General features: G+C 35.8%; 2 protein-coding genes across 3 annotated transcripts in view; both read right to left on the bottom strand.

The window, feature by feature from the left end:
• The window catches only part of LOC109825297 (GPCR-type G protein COLD1), a 28274-nt gene extending 11935 nt beyond the window's left edge, over positions 1-16339 (bottom strand). The window contains exons 1-4 of one of the 2 annotated variants that reach the window (XM_020392121.1): positions 15958-16339; positions 14647-14747; positions 11160-11267; positions 9864-9984 (exon numbers count right to left, since the gene is read on the bottom strand). In XM_020392121.1, the coding sequence (XP_020247710.1) occupies positions 9864-9984; positions 11160-11267; positions 14647-14747; positions 15958-16172 (545 nt within the window). In that variant the 5' untranslated portion in view covers positions 16173-16339. The remainder of the gene's footprint in view (positions 1-9863; positions 9985-11159; positions 11268-14646; positions 14748-15957) is intronic. The other variant, XM_020392120.1, reaches the window with a different exon arrangement.
• On the bottom strand, positions 18681-22737 carry LOC109825335 (growth-regulating factor 3-like). Its single transcript, XM_020392180.1, has 4 exons — positions 22321-22737; positions 21331-21679; positions 18991-19457; positions 18681-18902 (listed from the first exon to the last, which is right to left on the bottom strand). Exons 1-4 carry the CDS (start codon positions 22349-22351, stop codon positions 18895-18897), a joined length of 855 nt encoding a protein of 284 aa, XP_020247769.1. The 5' UTR covers positions 22352-22737; the 3' UTR covers positions 18681-18894.

Below are 23540 nucleotides of genomic sequence, written 5' to 3'. Positions count from 1 at the left end.
ACGAAAATTTGTGATTTAATTTAAGATGTCCAGAATATTTGGTTATATTCCACAAAAAATCGAGAGTTTTGAAATATGCAAAAAATATTTTATGCAGGAAGGCAACTTGTGATTTGGTCAAAAATGCCCAAAGTAACTGGTTAGTCCACATAATTCCATGAAATTTTGCACTACAGATAAAATTTTCTATGCTAAATAATAATTGTTGATTTATTCGAAGAAGACCATAGTTATAAGTTATAGTCCACAGAAATTTAAAAATTTTGGCTATGCATAGCATATTTTATGTAAGACGACAACCTGTAATTTGATCGAAAGAAAGCCAAAATCATAGGACGCAATCCATGAAAAATCGATAGTTTTAGAGTCCACATAAAATATTCTCTATAAGACGGTAATTTCTGATTTGGTCAAAAACAGCCAAAAACATGGATTATAATTCGCTAAAATTTGAGAATTTTAGATTATGCATAAAACATTCTAAGCGAGACGATAAATTGTGATTTGGTCAAAAATGGCCACAATCAGGGGTTATAGTCAACAACAATTCAAAAACTTTGGAGTGTGCATAAAATAAACCATATAAGACCGCAACTTATATTTGGTTAAAAATGACCAAAATCATAAGTTATAACCCACATAAATTCAAAAATTTCATACTAGCATAACCAACTTGTAACAAAGTCGAAAAACGACCAAAATCATAGTCCATTGAGATTCAACAGCTTGCGTACGCACGAAATGCTGTATGTTGGATGGAACTTGCGATTTCGTCAGAAACAGTCAAATCATGGGTTATAGTTCACATAAATTGAAAATTTTAAAGTACACAATATTCTACATAAGACGACAATTTGTGATTCAATCAAAAACAGACCAAAATCATAGGGTTATAACTCACAGAATTTTAGGAAGTTCTGAATACATATAAAATGTTCTTTGCAATGCAGCAACTTATCATTTGGTTAAAAACAATCAAAATCATTGGTTGAGTCCACCAAATTTTAGAAAATTTAGAGTACACATCATATATTCTATGCATACATATATTCTATGCATAACAGCAATTTTGTGATTTGGTCAAAAACGGTGTTCAAAACAAGCTCTACCCAATCAAATACTTGCTTAAATACTTACTACTTGACATGCGTTCACTTTATGCAATAAAATCGCATAATTGAGTAATTAAAAGCACGAACCTATAAAATAAAATTACGTGTGCGCATAATATGCCTGACCCCATCTACACTTAATTACTCTAAGGTCTCCTGATTGCTGCCTCACAAAATCCTTAAAAATGTGCCGCTTCAAAACCATAAAACCAGTCACTCCCACAGAATCTCCTCTCCAAGAATCTCCTCTCCACCGCCACTAGTTGCCGCCAATCAGGGCCTCCAACCACCAGCAACTATACATACCAACTGTTGTTGTCTCCCATCATCGTTTCAACCACTAGCCACTACGAAGATAATGAAATGGACTACAGGATAAGTTTCATTAGTATTTTAAAGTGTTATGACAAATTTATGAAATTTTAGTCATTTCACTTTCAAATGTAACAAATTTGGTTTGAATCAAGGTTTTAAATGTCGGCCGACATGTCCGACATGTCGGCCGACATATCAGTTTAAGGGCTTGACCGACACGACATGGACGTTTTCAACTCGTATGTCAGTTTTCAGGGCTAAATCGGAAATATTAGGGTAATATCGGGCATATCGGCCTATTTTTTAGCTTTAAAAAATTGGCCGATATGATACTTTCTTTTAAGATTTGTTTTTTATTATCGGGTTTGGATTTAGTGATAAATACCCAAACCCGTTTGACCTGTTCTCATGTTTAAGGGTTTCTTATGAACCCGATAGAAAGAATTTATGAACCTGTTTAAGGGTTTCTTATGAACCCGATAGAAAGAATTTATGAACCCAAATCCATATATTATTTATTTTTTTATATGTTTTCTTATGAACCCGATAGAAAGAATTTATGAACCCAAATCCATATATTATTTATTTTTTTATATGTTTAGTTTATAGAATTTATTAAGTTTGCTTATATTGAATTTATAAATGCTTAGATTACATTTAGGACATGATATTATATATATGCGCATTATCTGACTATTTCCCCCGATATATCCTCGATTTCCGCTATCCGACATGGATTTCAACCATCCGACATGATCCCGACATTCGACATGTAAAACCTTGGTTTGAATAGCTTGGGTATGATTGTTAGTGTTTTGTTGGAATGTTTTTGATGAATTATTATATTTTTATATGAGATAAATAATATATATATATATATAGATTATAGACACACACACACTGAAGTTTTAGAAACACGTTCTACTTAATCCTATTAATCGCTACATGATATCAGACCGTACGCATAACCTTGTTTTAGAACCTTGGTCAAAACGGCCAAAATTATTCTATGCGGGTCAGCAATTTGTGGTTAATCGAAAACTTTGAAATCATGAGTTATAGTTCACAAAAATTTTGTGATTTTTGAGTACGTATAAAATACTCTATATAGGACAGTTATTTGTGCTATAGTTGAAAACGGCCAAGTCATGGATTACAATCCACAAAAATTTGGGAATTTCGAAGTGAGCATAACATATTCTATGCAGGATGTCAATTTGTAATTTGGTAAAAAAAAGCCAAAATTATGCGTTGTAGTCGACAAAATTTGAGGAATTTCAAAGTATATATTAAATCTTCTATGTGATACGACAACTTAGGATTTGGTAGAAAACAGCCATAATTATGGTTTATATTCCACAGAGATTCAAAAATTTTGGAGTACGCATGAAATATTCTATACAAGATGACAAGTTAAGATTGTGTTGAAAACGGCTACAATCATGACTTATCACCCACGACAATTTTGAAATTTTGGAGAACAAAAATAATTTATATGTAGGACTACAATTTGTGATTTGGTCATAAAATGACCAAAATCATGAGTTATAGTCTACAAAATATAAAAACTTCAGAGTATGCATAAATATTCTATCCATGATGACATTTTATGATTTCGGTAAAAAAGGTCAAATTCACGGGTTATAGTTTACAGAAATTTGGGAATCTCAAAGTATGCATAAGATATATGCAAGACGATAATTTATGATTTATTTGAGAAAACGACCAAAATCACATATCATAGTCCACAAGAATTCGAGAATTTTGTAGTAAGCATAAAATATTTCATGTGAGAAGGCAGCTTGTGATTTGGTTGAAAACAACCAAAATCAAGGGTTAAACCACAAATTCAAAAATTTTAGCATACACATAAAATATTTTATGCAAGATGGTAATTTGTTATTCAGTAAAAAAATGATAATAATTATGAGTTGCGGTCCATAATTATGAGTCTTCACAACACTTGGGAAATTTTGGAGTACTCATAAACTATTCCATGCAGGAACGCAATTTGTGATTTGGTCGAGAACGGCCATAATTATGAGCTATAGCCCATTGGAGTACGCATAATATTATGTGTGACGACAATTTTGTTAGCTTGACTCGGTCATGGATGACAAAATCAACGTTCGTTTCTCTGTTGAGAAGAACGTGGAAACGTGGGTTTGTTGAGAGAATATCTCTCAAGGGGCGGATCTGAGGGGGGTGGAGATAGTGGGTTTAGCCCCTATAAAAGGAGGGTCAATTTCCTTCAGAAATACAACAACAAAGACAGAAATCAAACCTCTTACCCATTACCGGAGCCCCCCTCAAAGATATTCTTTTTCTCCTGTTCTCTGTAAGCCGATCACTGGTATCAGAGCACGCTTCGATCCTCAACTCTCTGAACGCCGCCATCTCGAGCTTTGCGTTTGAACGTCGACGACGATTGCTTCGCTCAACGGCTGCGTTAAGTTGTGCCCTCCCAAGTTTTCACGAGCCCACAACACACCACTGCCAACTTCACTCAGATCCTTATTTTTATTTGCAAAGCCGACGTTCACTCACAGTTACAAGGCCTGTCCAATTTTTTGTTATAGCAAAGCCCACAAGGCCCAACATCCCACCTCAATATCCCAAAGTTTATCTTTGAAACCAGCAGAGCCATCTATAAAAAAAATATCCCTATCAGCTGTAGTTGTCCAGACATTCCTTTGCAAATTCTATCCGGTGAACACGACGACAACATCAAATCATCTCCAAATCCAGTCAGAAACGATGCCAAAACTTCGACAACAGATTCTTCGGTCAACACCACTAAGTGACGATCTTACTTTAATTGGAGCTTCGTTTCTCAATTCACAAAAATCAGGTTCATTTTTATTTATTTATTTATCTAACTTTAATTTAGTATAATTCTCAAACTATCAACCTTACACATTTTAAAATTGAATTTAGTTTTAGTTCTTTACCAAATGGCTAGTAAACTCGTTCTATCAGAACTAGAAAAAATTAACAAATTTAATGACAGTAATTATGATATGTGGTATAGAAAAATAGGATATGCTCTTATTCATGACAACATTGATGATGTAATCAAAATCACTGTTCCAACCCTTACTGATAAATCTACACCTGAAGAAAAGAAAGGGTTTGAACAGTGAAAGTCGAAAGATAAAAAAGCGAAAAGCCTTATGCTCATGTTCATGGAAGATAAATTAATCAAAGTTTTTGAAACTTATAAGGCTTCCATGGACATGTGAAATGCAATAAAAGAAAAATACGACACTATTTCTGAAGTTAACATCCAACTCCTTTTGCATAAGTATAATTCTTGTTGTATGCAAGAGGAAGATAATGTCGTAGAGCATATAAATAAAATGAGTGTCATGACTAAGGACTTCATCCACTGCTAGGACCAAAATCCCGAAAAGAATGCAAGTGACAATCATTTCGAATAGTCTTCCCCTTCACTTGTTGTGGTTGTCACCACATTAAGAATGAATCATGTCATTAAGTCTGTCACTAATCTTCCTATGCACCTAGCGATAGAACAGGACTTAATAACCAGTAGGAAAGAATCAGAACTGAATATGGTGTAACAAGAGCTGAATTATGTCCGTCGGAGACATAATGCTAGAAGCTATAAAAACCCTGGTGCTAGTAAACCACAACCGCGAGGACCGAAGTCACAGCAGTTCAAGAGAAAGAAAGTACCCCACGGAACCTGCTACAATTATGAAAAATTCGAGCATTTTAAGCCCAACTGCCCGTAAGGTGAAAAGCAGGAGAATAAGGGAGGCTATAAGCACCCAAAACAAGATATCGGTGGTTGGTGGATCGACTCCGGTGCGATTAGGCATATCGCAAAGGATAAGAATAGAGTCATAGAATTCACCGAGCTGAAGAAAGGTGAACAAAGAATCTATATGGGAAATAATATCTATCTCGATGTAGAAGGTATTGCTTCGTATAGATTGGATCTTGGGGACAATATTCATGTCCTCAAAGATGTATTCTATGCGTCAGAAATTCGACGCAATCTGATCTCTGTTCCCAGCTTGATGAAGAAAGGACTAGAAGTTAGGTTCTATAATAACAGAGTTTCTATAGGTAAGAATAATAAAGTATATGCTATGGAAAAATATGTGTCCGAACATGAATTATGCATTCTTCCAGTAGTTTGTAATAATTCTGATAATGAAATTTTGAATTTGAACTACTTACCCTGTTATTTTTCTGAGTCTGAATTATGACATTCTAGACTAGGACATGCTAGTATTTTAAAAATAAAAGAAATTATCAGAATGAACTTGCTTCCTGCAATATCTAATGTTTAATTGCCACCATGCGAATATTGTTTAACTGGTAAAATGACTAGAAAATATTTTATTAGCGGAAAAAAAGCCAATGAACTTTTAAGGTTGATACACTCGGATATTTGTGGTCCCCTAAGTATCAAAACTCATAGTAATAAAGAATATTTTATTAGTTGATACACTCGGATATTTGTGGTCCCCTAAGTATCAAAACTCATAGTAATAAAGAATATTTTATTACTTTTATAGATGATTATTCCAAGTTTGCACACGTCTATCTTATATCCAGAAAATTAGAAACTTTTGACTGCTTTAAGAGATATAAGACAGAAGTTGAAAATCAACTTGGATTGAAAATCAAAATTTTGAGAACCGATAGAGGTGGAGAATATAATTCTAAAGAATTTGAAAGTTATTGTATTTAGCATGGAATTAAAGACATACAACAATACCGTATATGCCACAACAGAATGGTGTTGCTGAAAGAAAGAACAGAACATTGTTAAATGTAGTTAGATACATGTTGTCTCATTCTGGTCTCTAAAAACTTTTGGGGAGAAGCATTGTTAACTGCAAACTATATTTTAAATAAAATTCTCATCAAATCAGGTGTATCTACACCTTATGAATTATGGAATGGGAGGAAACCTAACTTGAGTCATCTCAGGAAGTGGGGATCTATAGCCAATGTTTTCATTCCATGTTAACTTAGAGATAAGTTGGATTTTAAAACAATAAAGTGTAGATTCATAGGGTATTCAGAAAAGTCAAAAGATTATAAGTTCCACAATTAAAAAAAAAAGTCATTGAAAGCAGAGATGCTACATTTCTAGAGAATCTAGAAGAAGAGGAACAAGTTCGAAAGGAAACAGAACCTCTAACTGTGATAGATGATGATTATTATAATGTTGTTCTCATTAATGACCCTGATATTGTGAATGAACCTAACCTTAAAAATGATGAAATACCTATGGAAAATAATGTACCTAATCAACCGGTTGTAAGCAACAAAAGGCTAAGAACACAACCTTCATGGATGGATGATTACTATTTGTATTCATGTGAGCCATCATGTTTTTCGGTAGATACAAATATAGAAGAACAAATTCCCTTAATCTTTTCTGATGCGATAAAATCGCATGAATCAGCTTTATGGCTAGAATCTATGAGAGAAAAACTTGATTCTATAGAAAAGAATAAGGTATGAGAGTTATGTGATCTACTAGAAAATAGAAAAGTCATATGATACAAATGGGTGCTCAAAAAGAAATATCGTGTTGATCTATTAATAAATTCAAAGCACGGTTAGTTGCCAAGGATTACAACCAAAAGGCAGGAATAGATTTTCAAAAGACGTATTCTCATGTAGCTAAATTTGCATTCATTAGAATTATTTTGGTTATTATTGCATATCTTGATTTGGAGTTATTCCAAATAAATGTTAAAACTGTATTCCTTAACGGAGAATTGAAGGAAGCAATATATATGCAACAACCTGAAGGTTTACAAGTGAAAGGACAAAAATATAAAGTTTACAAATTAATAAAATATCTATATGGTTTAAAACAATCTTCTAGACAATGGTATCTTAAATTTCATGATGCAGTCACTAAACTTGGATCTATATGGTTTAAAACAATCTTCTAGACAATGGTATCTTAAATTTCATGATGCAGTCACTAAACTTGGTTTTATTCAAAATAAATTATTAAATTTCATGATGCAGTCACTAAACTTGGTTTTATTCAAAATAAATTAGATAATTGTGTATATGTCTTAAAAAATAAGAGCAAGTTTACTATATTATTCTTAAATGTGGATGATATATTGCTCGCTGGAAATGATATAGAAATGTTGAATAAAACCAAGGCAAATCTCAGCGAAAAACTTGAGATGAAAGACGTGGGAGATGCATCATATATTCTTGGATTTCAAATAATTCGAGATAGAAAGTCTAGAATGCTAAGTTTAAACCAAGAAAAATACTTAAGATCAATTTTTAAAAGGTTTGGAATGAAGAATTCCAATCCGGCGCCAACTCTGTTGATCATGGGAAAGAGATTATGTAAAGAGCAAAGCCCTGGAGAGGGGCTGAAACCATTAGATGTTCCTTATGCTCAAACAATTGGAAGCTTGATGTATGCAATGTTGTGCACCAGACCTGATATAGCTTATGCTATGAGTCTAGTCAGTCGATATCAAAGTAATCCAGGATCAACACATTGGAAAGATATTAAAAGGATTATGAAGTATATCAGATGTACATTGACTCATAGATTAGTTTATCAAGCTGATTCGCTTGTTAAAAGGATTATGAAGTATATCAGATGTACATTGACTCATAGATTAGTTTATCAAGCTGATTCGCTTGAACTCCTCGGTTATTCCGATGCTGATTATCAAGCTGATTCGCTTGAACTCCTCGGTTATTCCGATGCTGATTTCGGAGGTGATAAAGATAATGAAAAATCCACTTCGGGACACTTATTCATCGTTGGAGGAGTTGTTTCTTGGAGTAACAAGAAACAAGGGTGTGTTGCTAGATATACGTAAGAAGTTTGATATATAGCTTACAGTATGGTAACTACACATGCTGTTTAGATAAGACGGTTTTTGATTGATCTTGATCTTAATTTGTTAGAAGGATCTATTGATATTTATTGTGATAATCAAGCAGCAATTAGCTTAATCAATAGTGACGTGAATAGCTCTAAAGAAAAATATATTGAGATCCAGTATCACTATATTCGAGATATTGTAGAAAATTGAGAAGTTAAAGTGACTTATATCCCTACTACAGATATGATTGTTGATCCTTTGACAAAAGAAATACCAACGAAATTTTTTATCAAACATGTAAGTTTGATGGGACTTGGGAATAAATAAGTCCAAGTAAAATTTCATGAATAATAAAATAAGAGTTATTCTCTACGGATGGTAGGAGTAATTATAAGAAAAAACATCTGATCTCACGGATAGTGGGAGGCAGTCACTTGGTTGATTTGGTCAAGTGGGAGATGTTAGCTTGACTCGGTCATAGACAAGGTTTTAATTTCGGATATCGGGAAAATATCGGATGACCAAAATTCATATAGGATTGCAGATATCGGGGAAATATCGGGGATATGTGGTAAATATCGAAATGTCATAATGAATGTTTGCATACATAGTATAATGCATTAAAATGTAATCTCAACATATGTAATAAAATTTAAGCATACAAAATATGAATAATATATGTTTAGGATCACTAATCAACCTTCTAAAACAAACAAAAGTGCAAAGCAACGTCGCAACATTCGATCTGCTTTTTTTAGGCCAAAATGTCATTTGATATAATGGGAAAATCTTGATATCTCATCCAAAAATTCCAAACACGGTATATTATTTTGTAACAAGCTATATAAAAAGATATATTGGTCCACATATCGGTTAATATATCGGCCATATCGGGGATTTATCATTCAAAATAGCCAAAAAGCGGTAAAGGATATTTAAAGACCATATCGGTTGCGGCAAGTCTTGTAAAAGGATATATCGGGGAATATATCGGGCCATGTCGGGGATATTTAAAACAATGGTCATAGATGACCAAATCAACGTTTGTTTCTCTATTGAGAGAAACGTGGAAACGTGGGTTTGTTGAGAGAATACCTCTCAAGGGGCGGATCTGAGGGGGGTGGAGATAGTGGGTTTAGCCCCTATAAAAGGAGGGTCAATTTCCTTCAGAAATACAATAAAGACAGAAATCAAACCTCTTACCCATTACCGGAGCCCCCCTCAAAAATATTCTCTTTCTCCTGTTCTCTGTAAGCCGATCAAATTTGCAATTTGGTCGAAAGCAGTAAAAATCATAGTTATAGTCCACACAATTCTAGAATTTCAAAGTACCCATAAAATATTAGATATCAGAAATAGCATACTCTTCTGTCAGGATGAACCATGTCATCTTCAACTTGACCATTTAAGAAGATATTTTATACTCGAAAGAATATAGGCCTAAATGATAACTTTGTCTCAAAAAGTACAGAAACTACCAGGCGTACATAAACATAACTGACCTGATGAAGACAAATAGCCGTAAGATAGATTAATAAGCTGATGAAGACAAGCATCTGTAAGATAGATTGATAATAACCTGATGAAGAGAGACAAATAGCCGTAAGGAAGATTAACAGCTCCAAAGCCAGAGAGCACGGCCATAACAGTCACGCCGATCACACCAATTCTGCTAACTAATTGAGTGATAGTAAAGAACCCTAAAATGTAAAATACACCAGAGTCCAGAGTTAGTATTAATTATACAAAATTTCACAATGCTGGTATGAAGGTTATAAAACATTCAAAGATAATGAAGAACAATGAGAAAATTCAAAGATCTAAATTTCACAGGTAGTTACATATTGCAAAATTTACAGGTTAAGTAAGGGTGATTAAAACAAACCAACTAGTTCCCAAAGGAAAGAATGATGTAAAATGTCACCGTAAGCAAACATGACAAGGGTATAAACTACTACTCTAAGATACTTCCATGACCCTCTAACAATGTGTATTGTGCAGTTCGAAAATCGCTGTTCAACCACTTTGTCATACATGTGTAAACGGAAGGCAAAAAGGAATTTAATAATACCATTATCAATAAGCAGAAATAATAATGCAAACAAGAAAATGTTACTTTAATCTTCCAGCACTCACGCATGCACATGTGAATGTATGCAGTTACACGAGGAATGCTGAAAATCATCGCCCGAGAGATAAGAACACTTACTAAACAAAAGCGATGAGAGGTATAGAAAAAATCTATAATCCAATTTATCAGATAGGGCACTATGCTAATTGCACGTGACCTGTTTTAGGATCAAACAAGGAAAATGGCTCTCCTTGTAATGTTTATGGCAGTCAAAAAAGGTCAACAGAAGAGAAGAAGGCAATAACCCAAATGATAAAGCCAAGGCCCAAAGATTTAAAAAAACCTACGGAAAGCTAATGACCACAAGCCCAAAGCAAAAAAGCTCAACTTATAATGTGAAATTTTCAGGACCAACAACCAGCAGGGAACATAGACTAGGTTTCAAACCACAAGAAGAGCATAGACCAACCGTAAGCAATGCAAATAGCAATTAATCTACATGGTAATGCCAAGATCACAAAACGTAGGAAAAACTATAAGCCACAAGCCTCCCAACAGACTAGGTCTCAGACTCTCAACCTAAATTAACAAGCTCAAACTAAAATGTATAATATTCAAGACCGACCATGCACCCCGCAAATAGACTATGAGCTGGTATGATCATGAACTTCTTGTGGTTCAATACAAGTTCAGTTATTAAGTATCAATAACCTGGTCCAGTATACATTTTTTCTTCAGTCAGTTTATTTCGACCTAGCATGACATCCATGTCAAGCATCAATCAAGAGATGAAAAGAAAATAACCTTTGTCTGGAGAAGGCATAGGAAAGTGGACACCGAGTCGCCAAAAAGCATACAGAAATGCTAGCAAAAATAAGATTGATCCAAGTGCAGCTCGTTCTCTTCTCACACCTGCATTCACAGAATCGTCATCTCTTGCAGCATGAAGAAAACAAAGTCCCTCTAGGAAAAAACATGTAAAAGGACAAGACTGTATAAATGGTTCAGTAAAATTAATCTCAAACTGAGCAATCACTCTTTCTGTTTGACAAGCATGAAAAATATAAGATCCAACAACTTTTGAATGATCTACAGCAATGCAAAGTAAGTAGGCTTAAGAGAGCAAAAACATGCTTATCAAACTGAAGCAGGTATTGTGAAGACAAGAATCCCAGTGCATTGTCTACTCTGTATTTCTTTGGTTTGAAAGGATATATCAATTGTTAAAGGGAGGAAAAACATGCTTATCAAAACTGAAGCGAGTATTGTGGAGATAAGAATCCCAGTGCATTGTCTACTCTGCATTTCTTTGATTTGAAAGGATATATTAATTGTTTAAGACTGCAAATCAATGATTCTGGTGACAATTCCTACTACCCTCCCCAATGAAGGTGCCCGATAATCTATCCTTGTTTTCTCAAAGATTTTGCCCATTTCTGTCATAGAAAAGTACTGACAACTAAAGTGGACTGAAGACCTAACCTCGGACAAACCAGTCTATACAAATATTTGAGCTAGTATCTTCCATTAAAAGATTTAAGAGGAATCCATATCAGCAAAGTAGCAAACTATGAGCTAAAAAAGATTGGCCTCCCAACACACATGCACAATGAAAGAAGAAAGAACATAAAAGCTATCAAATTGTAAAAAAGAAATGAATATATGGATCAAGACATAATCAAAACCTGACTGAAACCACTTCACCTGACACAACTCACAAGATGACTTCTTGAGCTCAATATGCAAGTGGGCTGATTTGGAGTCTTAATTAGTTTGACTAGTTTTAAATATTAATTCAGTTAGCATGTAATTAGTAAGAAATATATTAAATCTTTTAGTTAAGGTTACAAAAAGAGCTAGGCCACCTAGGCAATGGACCTGACGCCTAGAGCCTAGGTAGGGCCTAGGTGATTTTCCTTTTTTTTACTTTTTAATTACAATAACTGATAGTAAATATCAATGTTAAAGAAAGCTTTGGCGTCAAACTAGCGCCTAGGTGAAGTTCTTTCTTTGTTTAAGTGGTGGCGGATGAGGTTTTGCTAAAGGTTGGAGGAGTTGTTCATAGTTAGAGGCTAAAGGAGGTAAGAGAATGTAGAGGCTATAACGGCGAAAATCACGATCAAGACCTAAATGGTGCAGTCTGCGTAAGGAGCACACGCTCCCCTAGGCAATCCCAAAACCTAAGTGAGCACGTATCACCTAGGCACTAGGTGGGCGGCCTAGGTACCGTCTAGGGTTAGGTTTACGCTTAGGCGGCTAGGCGGAGGCTTTTTAAAACATTACTTTTAGTTATCTAAATTTTCCTATTATGTAGTTATGCCTAATTGATATAGGAGGCAAAACACTTTTGGAGTTAATCAGGATGTTTCTTTGGATTTAGAGGCTATAAGAAAAGGAAGGTGGTACTTCAGCTATGATGAATTGTTGGATTGCATTTATGTTACCCAACACATTCGTCTGGGCTCCGGCATCTATGTCCAACGTGTTGCCTACTTCGACACTTGTTTGCCATTCCTTGGGCACTCTTGTATATGCATACATTTATTCAGAATTGAATTCGATTATATGATACATTTTTAGTTTAAAACACTCATCATACTCTTCTTAGAGTATATCTTATATCTGATACTTCACGTCCACTTCCTGCAACTCACTTAATATAGGTCGGGTCATTAAAGGGTCGTTTAGATATCTAGTCAAAAAGAGAATGTCTTCCCAATTTATAATCTAATGGATAAATGAAACATAGAAATAATAGAAATTCCTTCATGACATGCAAATAAAAAACAAAATAGATCTAATGTCAATTACTAGTTTCGATATGTATAATTGTATAAACTAACAAAAAATATGTATAATTGTATATATATAGTCGAGTCCATGTATCCCACCTTTACAGATTTACCGTGTCTCATATCTGCACCCGCACTCGTACCTGTGTACAGGCACCCCCCCCCCCCCTAGGTTGCAGTTGCACCTCTAGAATTTCTATAATTTGCATATAGCCAGCCCATTTAAACACATTGTTATATTTACTATTTGAATTGGCCCATTGAAAGACAACATCCATTTATATTTTCTCCAATCAACATATAGACTCAGATGTTTAAAGCCCAAAACGAGTAGATTATAGACCCAAAAGTTCAAAACCAAAAAAAAACACAAAACGCATTAAAACTCTCTTCCTCTCTCCTATTTCTTTCACGCTTCAGAGATCAGAATCCCCAAATTTCATCCAAGCCCTAACTCCACTGCTCTGCCCAAACGCCCATTAGCACCGGCCCCAATCAGACCCTCCGGCCACCGCTACCAACACTCGGACCTCCGCGTGGACCCACTTTGGTTACATAGATAGAAAGAGATGTGTTTGATAGCATTGCCAATGAAAAAATCATGCATTACTTTGAAAATATGAAAAATTGTCGAGAGTAATTGTAAAAGTACACATTGAAATGCCTTTTTTATTATTGTAAAACTAATTGTCTAGATTTCTATGCCTTTTGATATACATATATATTATGTTATTACATTTTGAGGACAATCTTCTATTAATTACTTAGTGCATACTAGGTTTTTGTTCTATGAATATGCTTCTAATATGTATTTCTTTATGTTATATACCCAAATGTTTTAGAATCTACTCACAATGTTGGATTTTGTAGAGAATTTTTATTAGCAACTATATATTTTTATATTTCATTAATGAAGGAAATTATTAGTAAGAATGCTCACTTTTGTTTATCTATCACATCATAGGCAAATATGATACAATGAAACTAATTAAAGTGTATCGATTATGGAGATCATTTCCATCTAATACTATCGTTTTATAATATTATTTCTAATTTTTAGATAAAATAGATACTTGTCCCCCCACCCCCCAAAAAAAAGGAAAACTTTCCGGATCCCCCACTGCCCGTGTAGCATAGGATTGCATCCATTTGGTGGCATGATATAATCCAAACAACCAGAATCTCAGTTACTTCCAGTCAAATGTAACTAATTTTGTCCATAGAGTTGGATTTATTTGTCAATCGCATATCTAGAAGTTTCATTAAGTTGTATCTTCAATGTTCTCATTTTAAAGCTTCATGTAGCTGTCAGATTGTTGCTTCAGTCATTATTCATAAGGTAAGAAACTAAGAGTTATATCAGATGTCTTTCTCTCTCTCACACACACAAGTAGCTAGCAGCTAGTTTATATATTCTTGCACTATACTATTGCAAGGATTTATTGCCTCAAAGCACGTAATAATGAGCAATAAAAGCAATGAAAGAAGATATGACATACCACTATCACGGAGCAACAAGTAGCAATGATAGTAAGGCAAGATGAACACCAGCAACATTATCAAGCAGAACAAATCCACCTTCCAATTGACCCACCTTGCACTGCATGATGACATCGGCATTTACTAAAGTAAGTATTCAGTGCAATTAAACCTAAAATAATTCACTGCATACACAGTCATCATAAAACAAGCCTTGGTTGATTTTAGAAAAAAAAATTGCTCAATAATTATAACTGCATAACGGACATGCTACATTACTTTTGATCACAATAGACCCTAATTCTAGAACCAAATAAACGGGAATAGAGAGTTTTAAAATAAAACCAAAAGCAAACTCTATAAATTTTGGGCCTGAATGAATTCCTAGAAAATTAGAGCCAAATTTAAGAAACAACCAAACTTCTCCTACTAATTGACTACAAAATGACCAGTAATGCACATCCACACAGATCACTCAAACCATGAGCAAATAACCTATAACTCGATCGTGCATAATCTCCCACACCCTAGAATCAAACAAACTCTACAGTGTGACAATCTGCAACTTAGATGCTAGAAGAATCTAATTTCTGCCCAGAGAGAAAAACAAAACGAATGTCAGGAATGTCTCCTACGAGGTGCCCCCAAATTTATAATCTGTTTATAAATTTAGTAACACCCTTCAAATAACATAACCGACTCAACTTTAGACTGCAAACCCTATAAAGAATCACAATATGTTAAACAAACACCCTAAGAAACTAATTTCCGGTACAATTTGCAAAAAAATTAGTACAAAGTCTCATCTAAAGAGACCCACGAGAGAGGGGATTTAAGGAAATAGGGTTACTGTTTGGAGAGGAAGGGGAGGACTTCGAAGAGGATGATCTGAAATAGGTTACAAGAGAACACAAACACAGAGCTGCAGAGGATCTTCAAAAACCAAAGCCCGCACGCCAGGCATCCGGCCACAATGCTCCCTTCGCAAATATTCAATCCCTGACTCAACTCCTCCTCCTTCCTCAGTCTCGCAATCAAAGGGTCTCTAATTAAGCAACATTACACAATATCCCCCACCCTAGAATCCACCAAACTCTAGAATTCGACGATCTGCAATCCAACCCCTAGAAATATTGAATGCCAACCCAGAAAAAAAACCATTTTTAGGTGATTTACATACGAAATACTCCAGTTTTTCACCACTGCGCCAAAATTCAAAATCTGCTAGCAATTTACTCAATTCTGAACTCAAAACCCTAGAAAAACTCAATTCGGAAAACAATTAGCACAAATTCGAATCAAAATGTACGAAATAGAGAGAATCGGGTTACTGTTTGGAGAGAACGGGAAGGATCTCGAAGAGCACAAGCTGGAAGAGGTTGCAAGAGAAAGCAAACACGGCGCTGAAGAGGATCTGAACCGAGGCCCGCTTCTCCTCGTACTCCTTGTACAATCGCCGGTTCAAGAACCAGAGCCCGGCCCAGCCCAACAACGAAAGGGAGCCCACCACCACGCTCCCCTCGTAAAGCTTCCATCCCCAGCCCATCTCCTTCTTCTTCGTCTTCAGTCTCAGTGTTGGGATCCCTCTGCAGTCGGATCTCTGATTTTTTTTATTTTTATTTTTTGAAGGGTTCCTTTTTTTTTTTTTTTTTTGCGTGGAAGTTGTTTGAGGAAATGCCAGTTCATCGAAGAGGCAATGTCAGAATTTGATGCAGGATGCGTAGTTTTGGGTAAAGGCGTAATAATGCAGAGAGCGCGTGAAACTCACGCGAAAGCTGAATGAGGAGAGATTATTAATTCATAATAATCGCCTTTGATATGTTAGTTTCTAATAAATGACTTTGACAAATAAATTCCCAAATGATGATGCGATTAAGGGCCTGTTCGTTTGTTTTCTAAAAACCAAGAAATGGAAATGGAAATGGTGAAAATCTCAAAACTCACAATTTCCTCCATTTTCATCCCTAAAACTCACCCACAACATCCAATAAAATATTATTTCCATCCAACAACTCATCCACATCATCTAATAAAATATGATTTTCATCTAACCACTCATCCATCACATCTAATAAAATATTATTTTCATCTAACAACTCATCAATCACATCTAATAAAATATTATTTTCATCCAAACATCACTCAACTCATCTCTTCTCATCATTTCAAATCACTCACATCATCCAATAAAATATTATAACAATTAACCTCATCTCATTAACATTTCATTTCTTCATTTTCATCCCAAAAAGTTATGAAAACACTTTTCTTACTCTTTCTTCACATCACCCAATAATACAATGACAACTCATCTCATCTCATTTCATTTCTTATTTTTAAGAATGAACCGAACAAAAGAAAACAAGAAACTACAGGAAATAGGTTTCTTATAATTCATTTCCTTATTTTTTTCGCTAACCGAACACTCCAAAACTAGTTTTCTTAAAAAATCACAAACATCATCCAATAATAAGGTGACAACTAACATCATTTCAATTTCATTTCTTTGATTTCCTTCTTTTTTAGCCAACCAAACACTCCAAAAACAATTCTTCATTTTAATAGTTTTCCATTTCTTTGATTTCCCTCTTTTCTTTAGGCAAACGAACAGGCCCTAATCTAATATTGATTCGTATGTTTCCAACTTTGTTTATAGTTTATTCTAGACACCCATTATGTAGAATTGCGTTTAGATGTTTTCTAAAGTTAAGATGATTTTGTCCACTCTTATTAATGCAGGAGGAGCATAAGGAAGAAGTATTCACATCTAATATTATACTTTTCCAATTTACATTAGAAAGGTTGAGAGGGAAGTGCACAATAATAATAAAACATGAGAAGTCCAGATCATGAATTGTTTTGAGAATGATTGTAATAAATAAATGGGCAACATAAAATTAGGGGGGAACAGATCTGTGATACTGTAAGTTGGCCCAGACCCAATTTGTGATACTGTAAGTTGGCCCGAACCCAATAGTATGTCACAATAGGTTAGGCCTCTCTCCCTCCCTCTCTATCTCCCCTCAGGATTTCACAAAGGAGTTCGATATGAGGTCCAAGATTTCTTTTTAAAAAGAAAAAGGAAAGATTAAAGTAATGATGATAATAATAAAGAAAGAGAGCTTGAAGAAGAGGTGATCCAAGAGGAACCTAGCGACGGGGAAGCCAAGAGCAAAACAGACTGCGATCAAGAAATACGATACCCCCGACACATCTCCTCCTCCCGCTTCCATTTCTTCTTCCAATTTCAGATCAATCCCCTCTTTAGCATCTGCTAAGTATGGGAAGACGGAGCTTTAAGGTGGTTTGAGCGTGAGAAGAGAGAGAGGACGGGCAAGTTTTGGGAGAATGAGTTGAGGGCATTTTAGGGTATTCGTAAATAAATCTCACTGTATTATCCTGGAAAAGAAAATAGGGGCTGAAACATAACTATTTCATGTATCGGGGGTTTTGTCACACAAAAAATAATACGGGAGCACTGGTCACAATCACTTTATTTTTTGGGGGCCTTAACACATTTTTCCCAAAAAAATAAGAAAATACCGCTTTTTAAATTTCTATAAACTTTATCTATAATTTTTTATAGAAATACATGAAAATCAATTTTTGAATACTTTTCCTTTTCCTTTTTTTTAAAGAAATTGAACCAAACAGCCACTAACATAAAAAAAAAATCCTGGAAAAAGTAACAGCATTTATATATTTGATTCCTGGTCTCACTTTCCTACAGCTCCCAACCTGTCTGCCAAGAGGACAACCTGAGACCCCTATTTCGATATCATTAAGACGCACAGAGCATGACAGAAATACAGTCATGGATCAAATATGGGCCCCAAATATCATTGGAGAACAGCTCACTTTCCCCTGTTCAAGCTCCGTGGGGTTTACTGCCGGGCCCACTTTGGGTTCACATGATACTATTGCACTTCAGAGAATAAAGAGAGGAACAAATGCTTGCAGCAGAAAACAAGGCAATTATCTACGTGTTTCTTTGGTGCAACAACTATCCAGTAAAATAGCTCTCAAACATTCGACCAGTTATAACTACTGGATGTGCACCGAAGAAATCTCATGAAATTTTATTTTCCAGCGTGCAGATAGATTGAAACTTGCATACAACATACATTTCAATCGGAAACAACCCAAGTTTTTTAACTGTCAAACAAATAACTCAAAACATAAAACCACATGCAGGAACAGCATCAACTAGTTCAATCTGAATGAGCTAGCAACATGATTCAACCCTGATCAAACCACGAACCGTATCATCAATCATCTGGAAAAAAAATATATTAAAGAAAAATTAGTTGATTTTTACTCATTGAAATTACAAGTTCCAAGAGACATTCGAGACTGAGACGTACCATTTGGAGATCGAGAGCTAGTAGTCGAGAAATCAGATGAGGCCATAGGAATGGACATTGAGAGCTGGGTTGTCGAGAAAGCGGATCGATCGTCCTCAAGATGAGACCAAGAATCCCTAGTTTTTGGCCATTCGTCAAAGAATGGTCGAAGAGACTGGGATTCGTGCTTCACAGGATTTGAGGAACAAAACTCACTTCCAAAGAATAAGTGCTGCTGTTGTTGCTGAGGTTTTGAGAGTGAGCTTAAGGTTACGTGACTGATATCTTCGACTGAGTGGTATTGAGGGTAATTGCGCTGAAGAAGAGACTCGGCGTTTTCCTTTGAGATTGGATATGAGGAGATTTGAGATGGCATCAGATTCCATGAGTTGTTGAGGGAAGAGTCTATGCCAAGGCCCGTTGAAGTTCTGGAACTTTCGGAGAAGAAACAGTGCTCATCTGTGTTAGATTTAACTCCATATGGGTACCTGTGATTTTAGGTTAGGGAGATTCTACGGAAGTTTAATAATGGAAAGTCAAAATTTTGCTTTTGATCTAAACACGTATTTGCTCTGCTGACAGGCAACCTGTAATTTACTAAACTAAATGCACACGAAAATTAAGTACAAATTAAGTGCACATGAAAATTTCTAAACAGACATTTCAGTAGGATGCGACATGTAGAAAGTGTGCACAAAAATTAGCTGGTTAGCATGTAACCAAAGTGAATGGCGTAACTTACAACAATTCAAAAACTAGAAGGAACAATCTATTAACCTGTTGGAAAGATGGGAACGGAAAAAAAACGAGACTGAAGGCAATAACGAAAACTGCATATGTTCATTAGATATCATCTAATTATAACGAAAACCCCATGAGTTCATTAGATATCATCTAATTATTTAATGGTTACTTTGTTTTAGGCCATTTAGTATTTTCACCACGTTGATAACTTTCCTAGTGATGCTACTAGTCATAAGCTATAAATCTCATCCTATGAAATCTAACATCATTCTGTATAAGAATACAGCAACCAGAACTCTTAAAGTGTGATTCATAGAATTAAGTTAAGCATTACCATAATGTTTTACTGGTTACAATAAATTAGGCAGATCGCAGCTCTAGTAGTGGCAGTAAGCAATAATGTGAAGGGCGAGGCTTATTAATGCTCTATACCGAAGGGACTCCTATTTTCTTATGACAGAAATATTAGAATTTAGAACATCAACTCGCACTTTTGTTTGCTAGAGATTTGAGAACTAATACGCCATTCTAACAATAACACGGAAAATAAAGATTTTTTTTTTGTGTAGAGCATTATCTTTAACAAATATTCAGAAATTTCCAAGTCAGGTAATAATCAAACATATCATAGTGTTCTCTCTGCAAGAGCGGTGACCTGGAAGAGGACCTGAAGGAAAACATTTGGTAAGTTAAGACAGCAACCAGCACCAGCAGATATAAAGACCAGAAAAAGTTTGTACTTCTTTATTATGTCAGACTGCCTGCAGCTAGGCCAGAACACAATTTTCGTGCAAGCCTCTTCAGAGAACTGCAACTAATCTAAAGGGAGCAAACTGCACCTCAGCAGGACTGCAGGGATCAAGCCAATGTTCTAATATTTTATAGGAGGAAGCCCAGTTTTTGGAATTTCTTATGCAATGTGCCCCAATCCTTTGACATGGGATTCAGAGCTCAGAATATGCAGAAATTCCTCTCAAAACATCACACGACCACAACTAGCTTAAACTCCTGCAATACTTTCCCCGTATCTTGACATCTTACAGTAGGAAAAAAAAAACTACTACTTTGATCTCTTCCCCCATTTAGCCTAATCAATTTCGTCGAAAACGTACTAATTTCGCGGCACCTAAGATTGCACTAAAATCAATTCCAAAGAGCATGACAGAGGTACTGAAAATTTCAATAGCACTCAGGTGAGAGCCAGGAGCAGGAAATGTTGTCTGTTGTTTCCTTAGCCCCAGTCATCAGGCTATTTTGTCATTTTGTTTGACAACATTGCGTTACATAGTTGTGCCTCCTACTTTTGTCTGGGGTCCTATGTGCCCGTACGTTTATGAATTGTTTCATTAAACTCTTATATACGAAGAAATGTTGTGTTGCATGGTCTAGCTATCTCACTCGGACCCGAGTTGGCCGAGAGAATTAACCCATGTTCGAGCAATGAGTCCAGACATATTTAACCATATACAATACTTCGGCGGATGTCACCGATATCCGAGGGACCTTCACTGAAGTTCTGCCTCCTAACCAAATATTCATTTACTAACAGCGGAACGAAAAAAAAATTTAAAAAAAAAAACAAGACGGAGAATGCGAGGCAAAAAAAAAAAAGAGGACCTGAAATCCCTACTGCTCATCCCGTAGGAGCCGGAATCCAACTGAAGCTGATGAGACGACCCAACGCCGACGTTACCGACGTCGGTGAGGTTCCGGAAGCACCCGGGGCTCCGGTGGCCCGGGGCGGGGGGGCGAGGTGCGGTGAGAGCGGAGGAGGAGGAGGAGGAGGAGTGGGAGGGCTGAGATTCCACAGGCTTTCTTGAACGGTTGCGGCCTCTGTGCATGTGCCGCTCGCAGTACTTGGAGTCCGGGTGGGCGTCCTTCGAGCACCGCCATTTCTTGCCGTCTGTTCTCCGGCAACGTCCAGGCTCCGGATCAATCTTCTTTCCATATAAAGAACAGTACCCCACTGTAAACATAAAACAAAAAAGATCAGTTTTTTTTCCATATAAATGGAAAAAAAAAAAGGCCGATCGTATATTTTCGGTCTCGTAGAAACCTCAAATATGTCGGTGTCTTCGAAGATTAGAGGACCATTTTCTTCATTTTAGATTTATTGATGTCACTGAAGATTTTAATTTTTTTTTTTAATTAAGTTTGGACCTGTTCTCTGTCAAAAGTGATGGTTTGGAATGGGTTTTTTAACTAGAAACTCGTAATAAAAAAATAAAAGAACTACTACGGCAGAAGGTACCTTTTTCTTCCCAAAAAAAAATTATTGATCAAGTAATAAACGGTTAAACTATTACAACAGCAATTAAAAAATCAATCTTGGGGACATAAAGCTGAAACAACAGCATATACAGTTAAAAAAAGAAGGAAAAGAATACATTTTTACCCAAAAAAAAATCACTAATAAACATCATTAAATCTCCCAGAAAGACCTATAGCCCAGATCAAACGTAAAAGAACGCAAGCAACAAAACCTGAAGGCGAAAAAAAAAAATCCAGAACTGAGCAAATGCACACAAAGCCAGCAGGGGCAAAAAAAAAAAAAAAAAAAACCATGAAGGAGATAAAAACTTATTGAAAGAAGAAGAGATTAATTACGAGCAGGATGAAGATAGAATCGGGAGGCCATTGCGGCTTCAAAGCTCCTCTTGATGGGGATCAGTAGCTGTGAGGGACCGGGACCCCCGCCATCATGTACTAAAATCAGAGCTTGGTGCTCGAGCTCCTGCCATTGCGACGCCGTGAAGGCGGCCGGTACCAACCCCGACCGCCGCCGCGGCCGCACTGCTGTTCATCTGTGCCTCGGGCTTTCCTTAACTTTATCCTGTTCCCCGGCCTCCCGAAAAAAAAAGGCTGAGAAAGGAAATAGAACAGTGAAGACGCAGTTCCCCTCAGCTCAGACAAAGCCCAGGGAGCAGCAGCAGAAATGGGAGAGAAGGGATTCAGTCACCATTTTTTCTGATTCTTTTGTCTGAGATATAGAGAGAGAGAGAGAGAGAGAGAGAGGGGGGGGTTTTTTTTATAGAGGAGGAGGTTTTAATATGGTTTTTTTTTTTTTTTTTTTTTGCCCTTTCTTCTTTAAAAAGAATTAACTTTTGGGATGAAGCGATTGAGAGGTTCGATGCTAAGTGATACTGCTGTTATTAATAGAGATGTGTGAAGATTTTCAAAATTTTCATTTTGTGATTTTCTTCTTCTTTTTTTTTAAGAGAGAGAGAGAAAGAGGTTTGTTGGACAAATTTTTAAAACCAACATGTTTGTCAAAAAATTCTCAAAAAAGATCCGTTTCAAACTTAATTTTAAAAACCGATCCAGTTGGGCTGAAACTGGATCAGTTTTTGGAAAAAAAAAATCCAAACTTCAGTGGAGTTGAAGTCCCGTGAAGTTTTATTAGACCCAGTTTTTGAAAAAAAAAGTTCCTAAACTTCACGGGAGTTGAAGTCCCATCAAGTTTTGTTATATAAAAAACTTCACGGGACTTCAACTCCCTTGAAGTTAAGGAATTTTTTTTTTCAAAAACCGACCCAGTTTTAGCCAACTGAGTTGGTTTTTAAAATTAAGTTTGAAATGAGTCTTTTTTTTGGAATAAAATTCAAAACATATAGGTTTTGAAAATTTGTGGAGGTTTGTTTCATTGATTTTGTTTATGGCAGGGTTTATTTGTTTATTTTGTTTTGTAAAATTGGCAGCTGTCTGAAACTGAGAGAGCTTTACTTGCTGCGAAATGTGTTGGGAAAGGGAGCAGTGTCTGTTGTGTAGCAGAGAAAGAGTCGGTTATCTCTTTTTTTTTTAATTCTTTCTTACAACAAAATTAACAT

This window comes from Asparagus officinalis, chromosome 10 (assembly GCF_001876935.1).
Source record: "Asparagus officinalis chromosome 10, Aspof.V1, whole genome shotgun sequence".
In the NCBI taxonomy this organism is placed as follows: Eukaryota; Viridiplantae; Streptophyta; class Magnoliopsida; order Asparagales; family Asparagaceae; genus Asparagus; species Asparagus officinalis.
The sequence above is the reverse complement of the archived record's forward strand: the minus strand, read 5'-3'. Positions and strand labels throughout refer to the sequence as shown.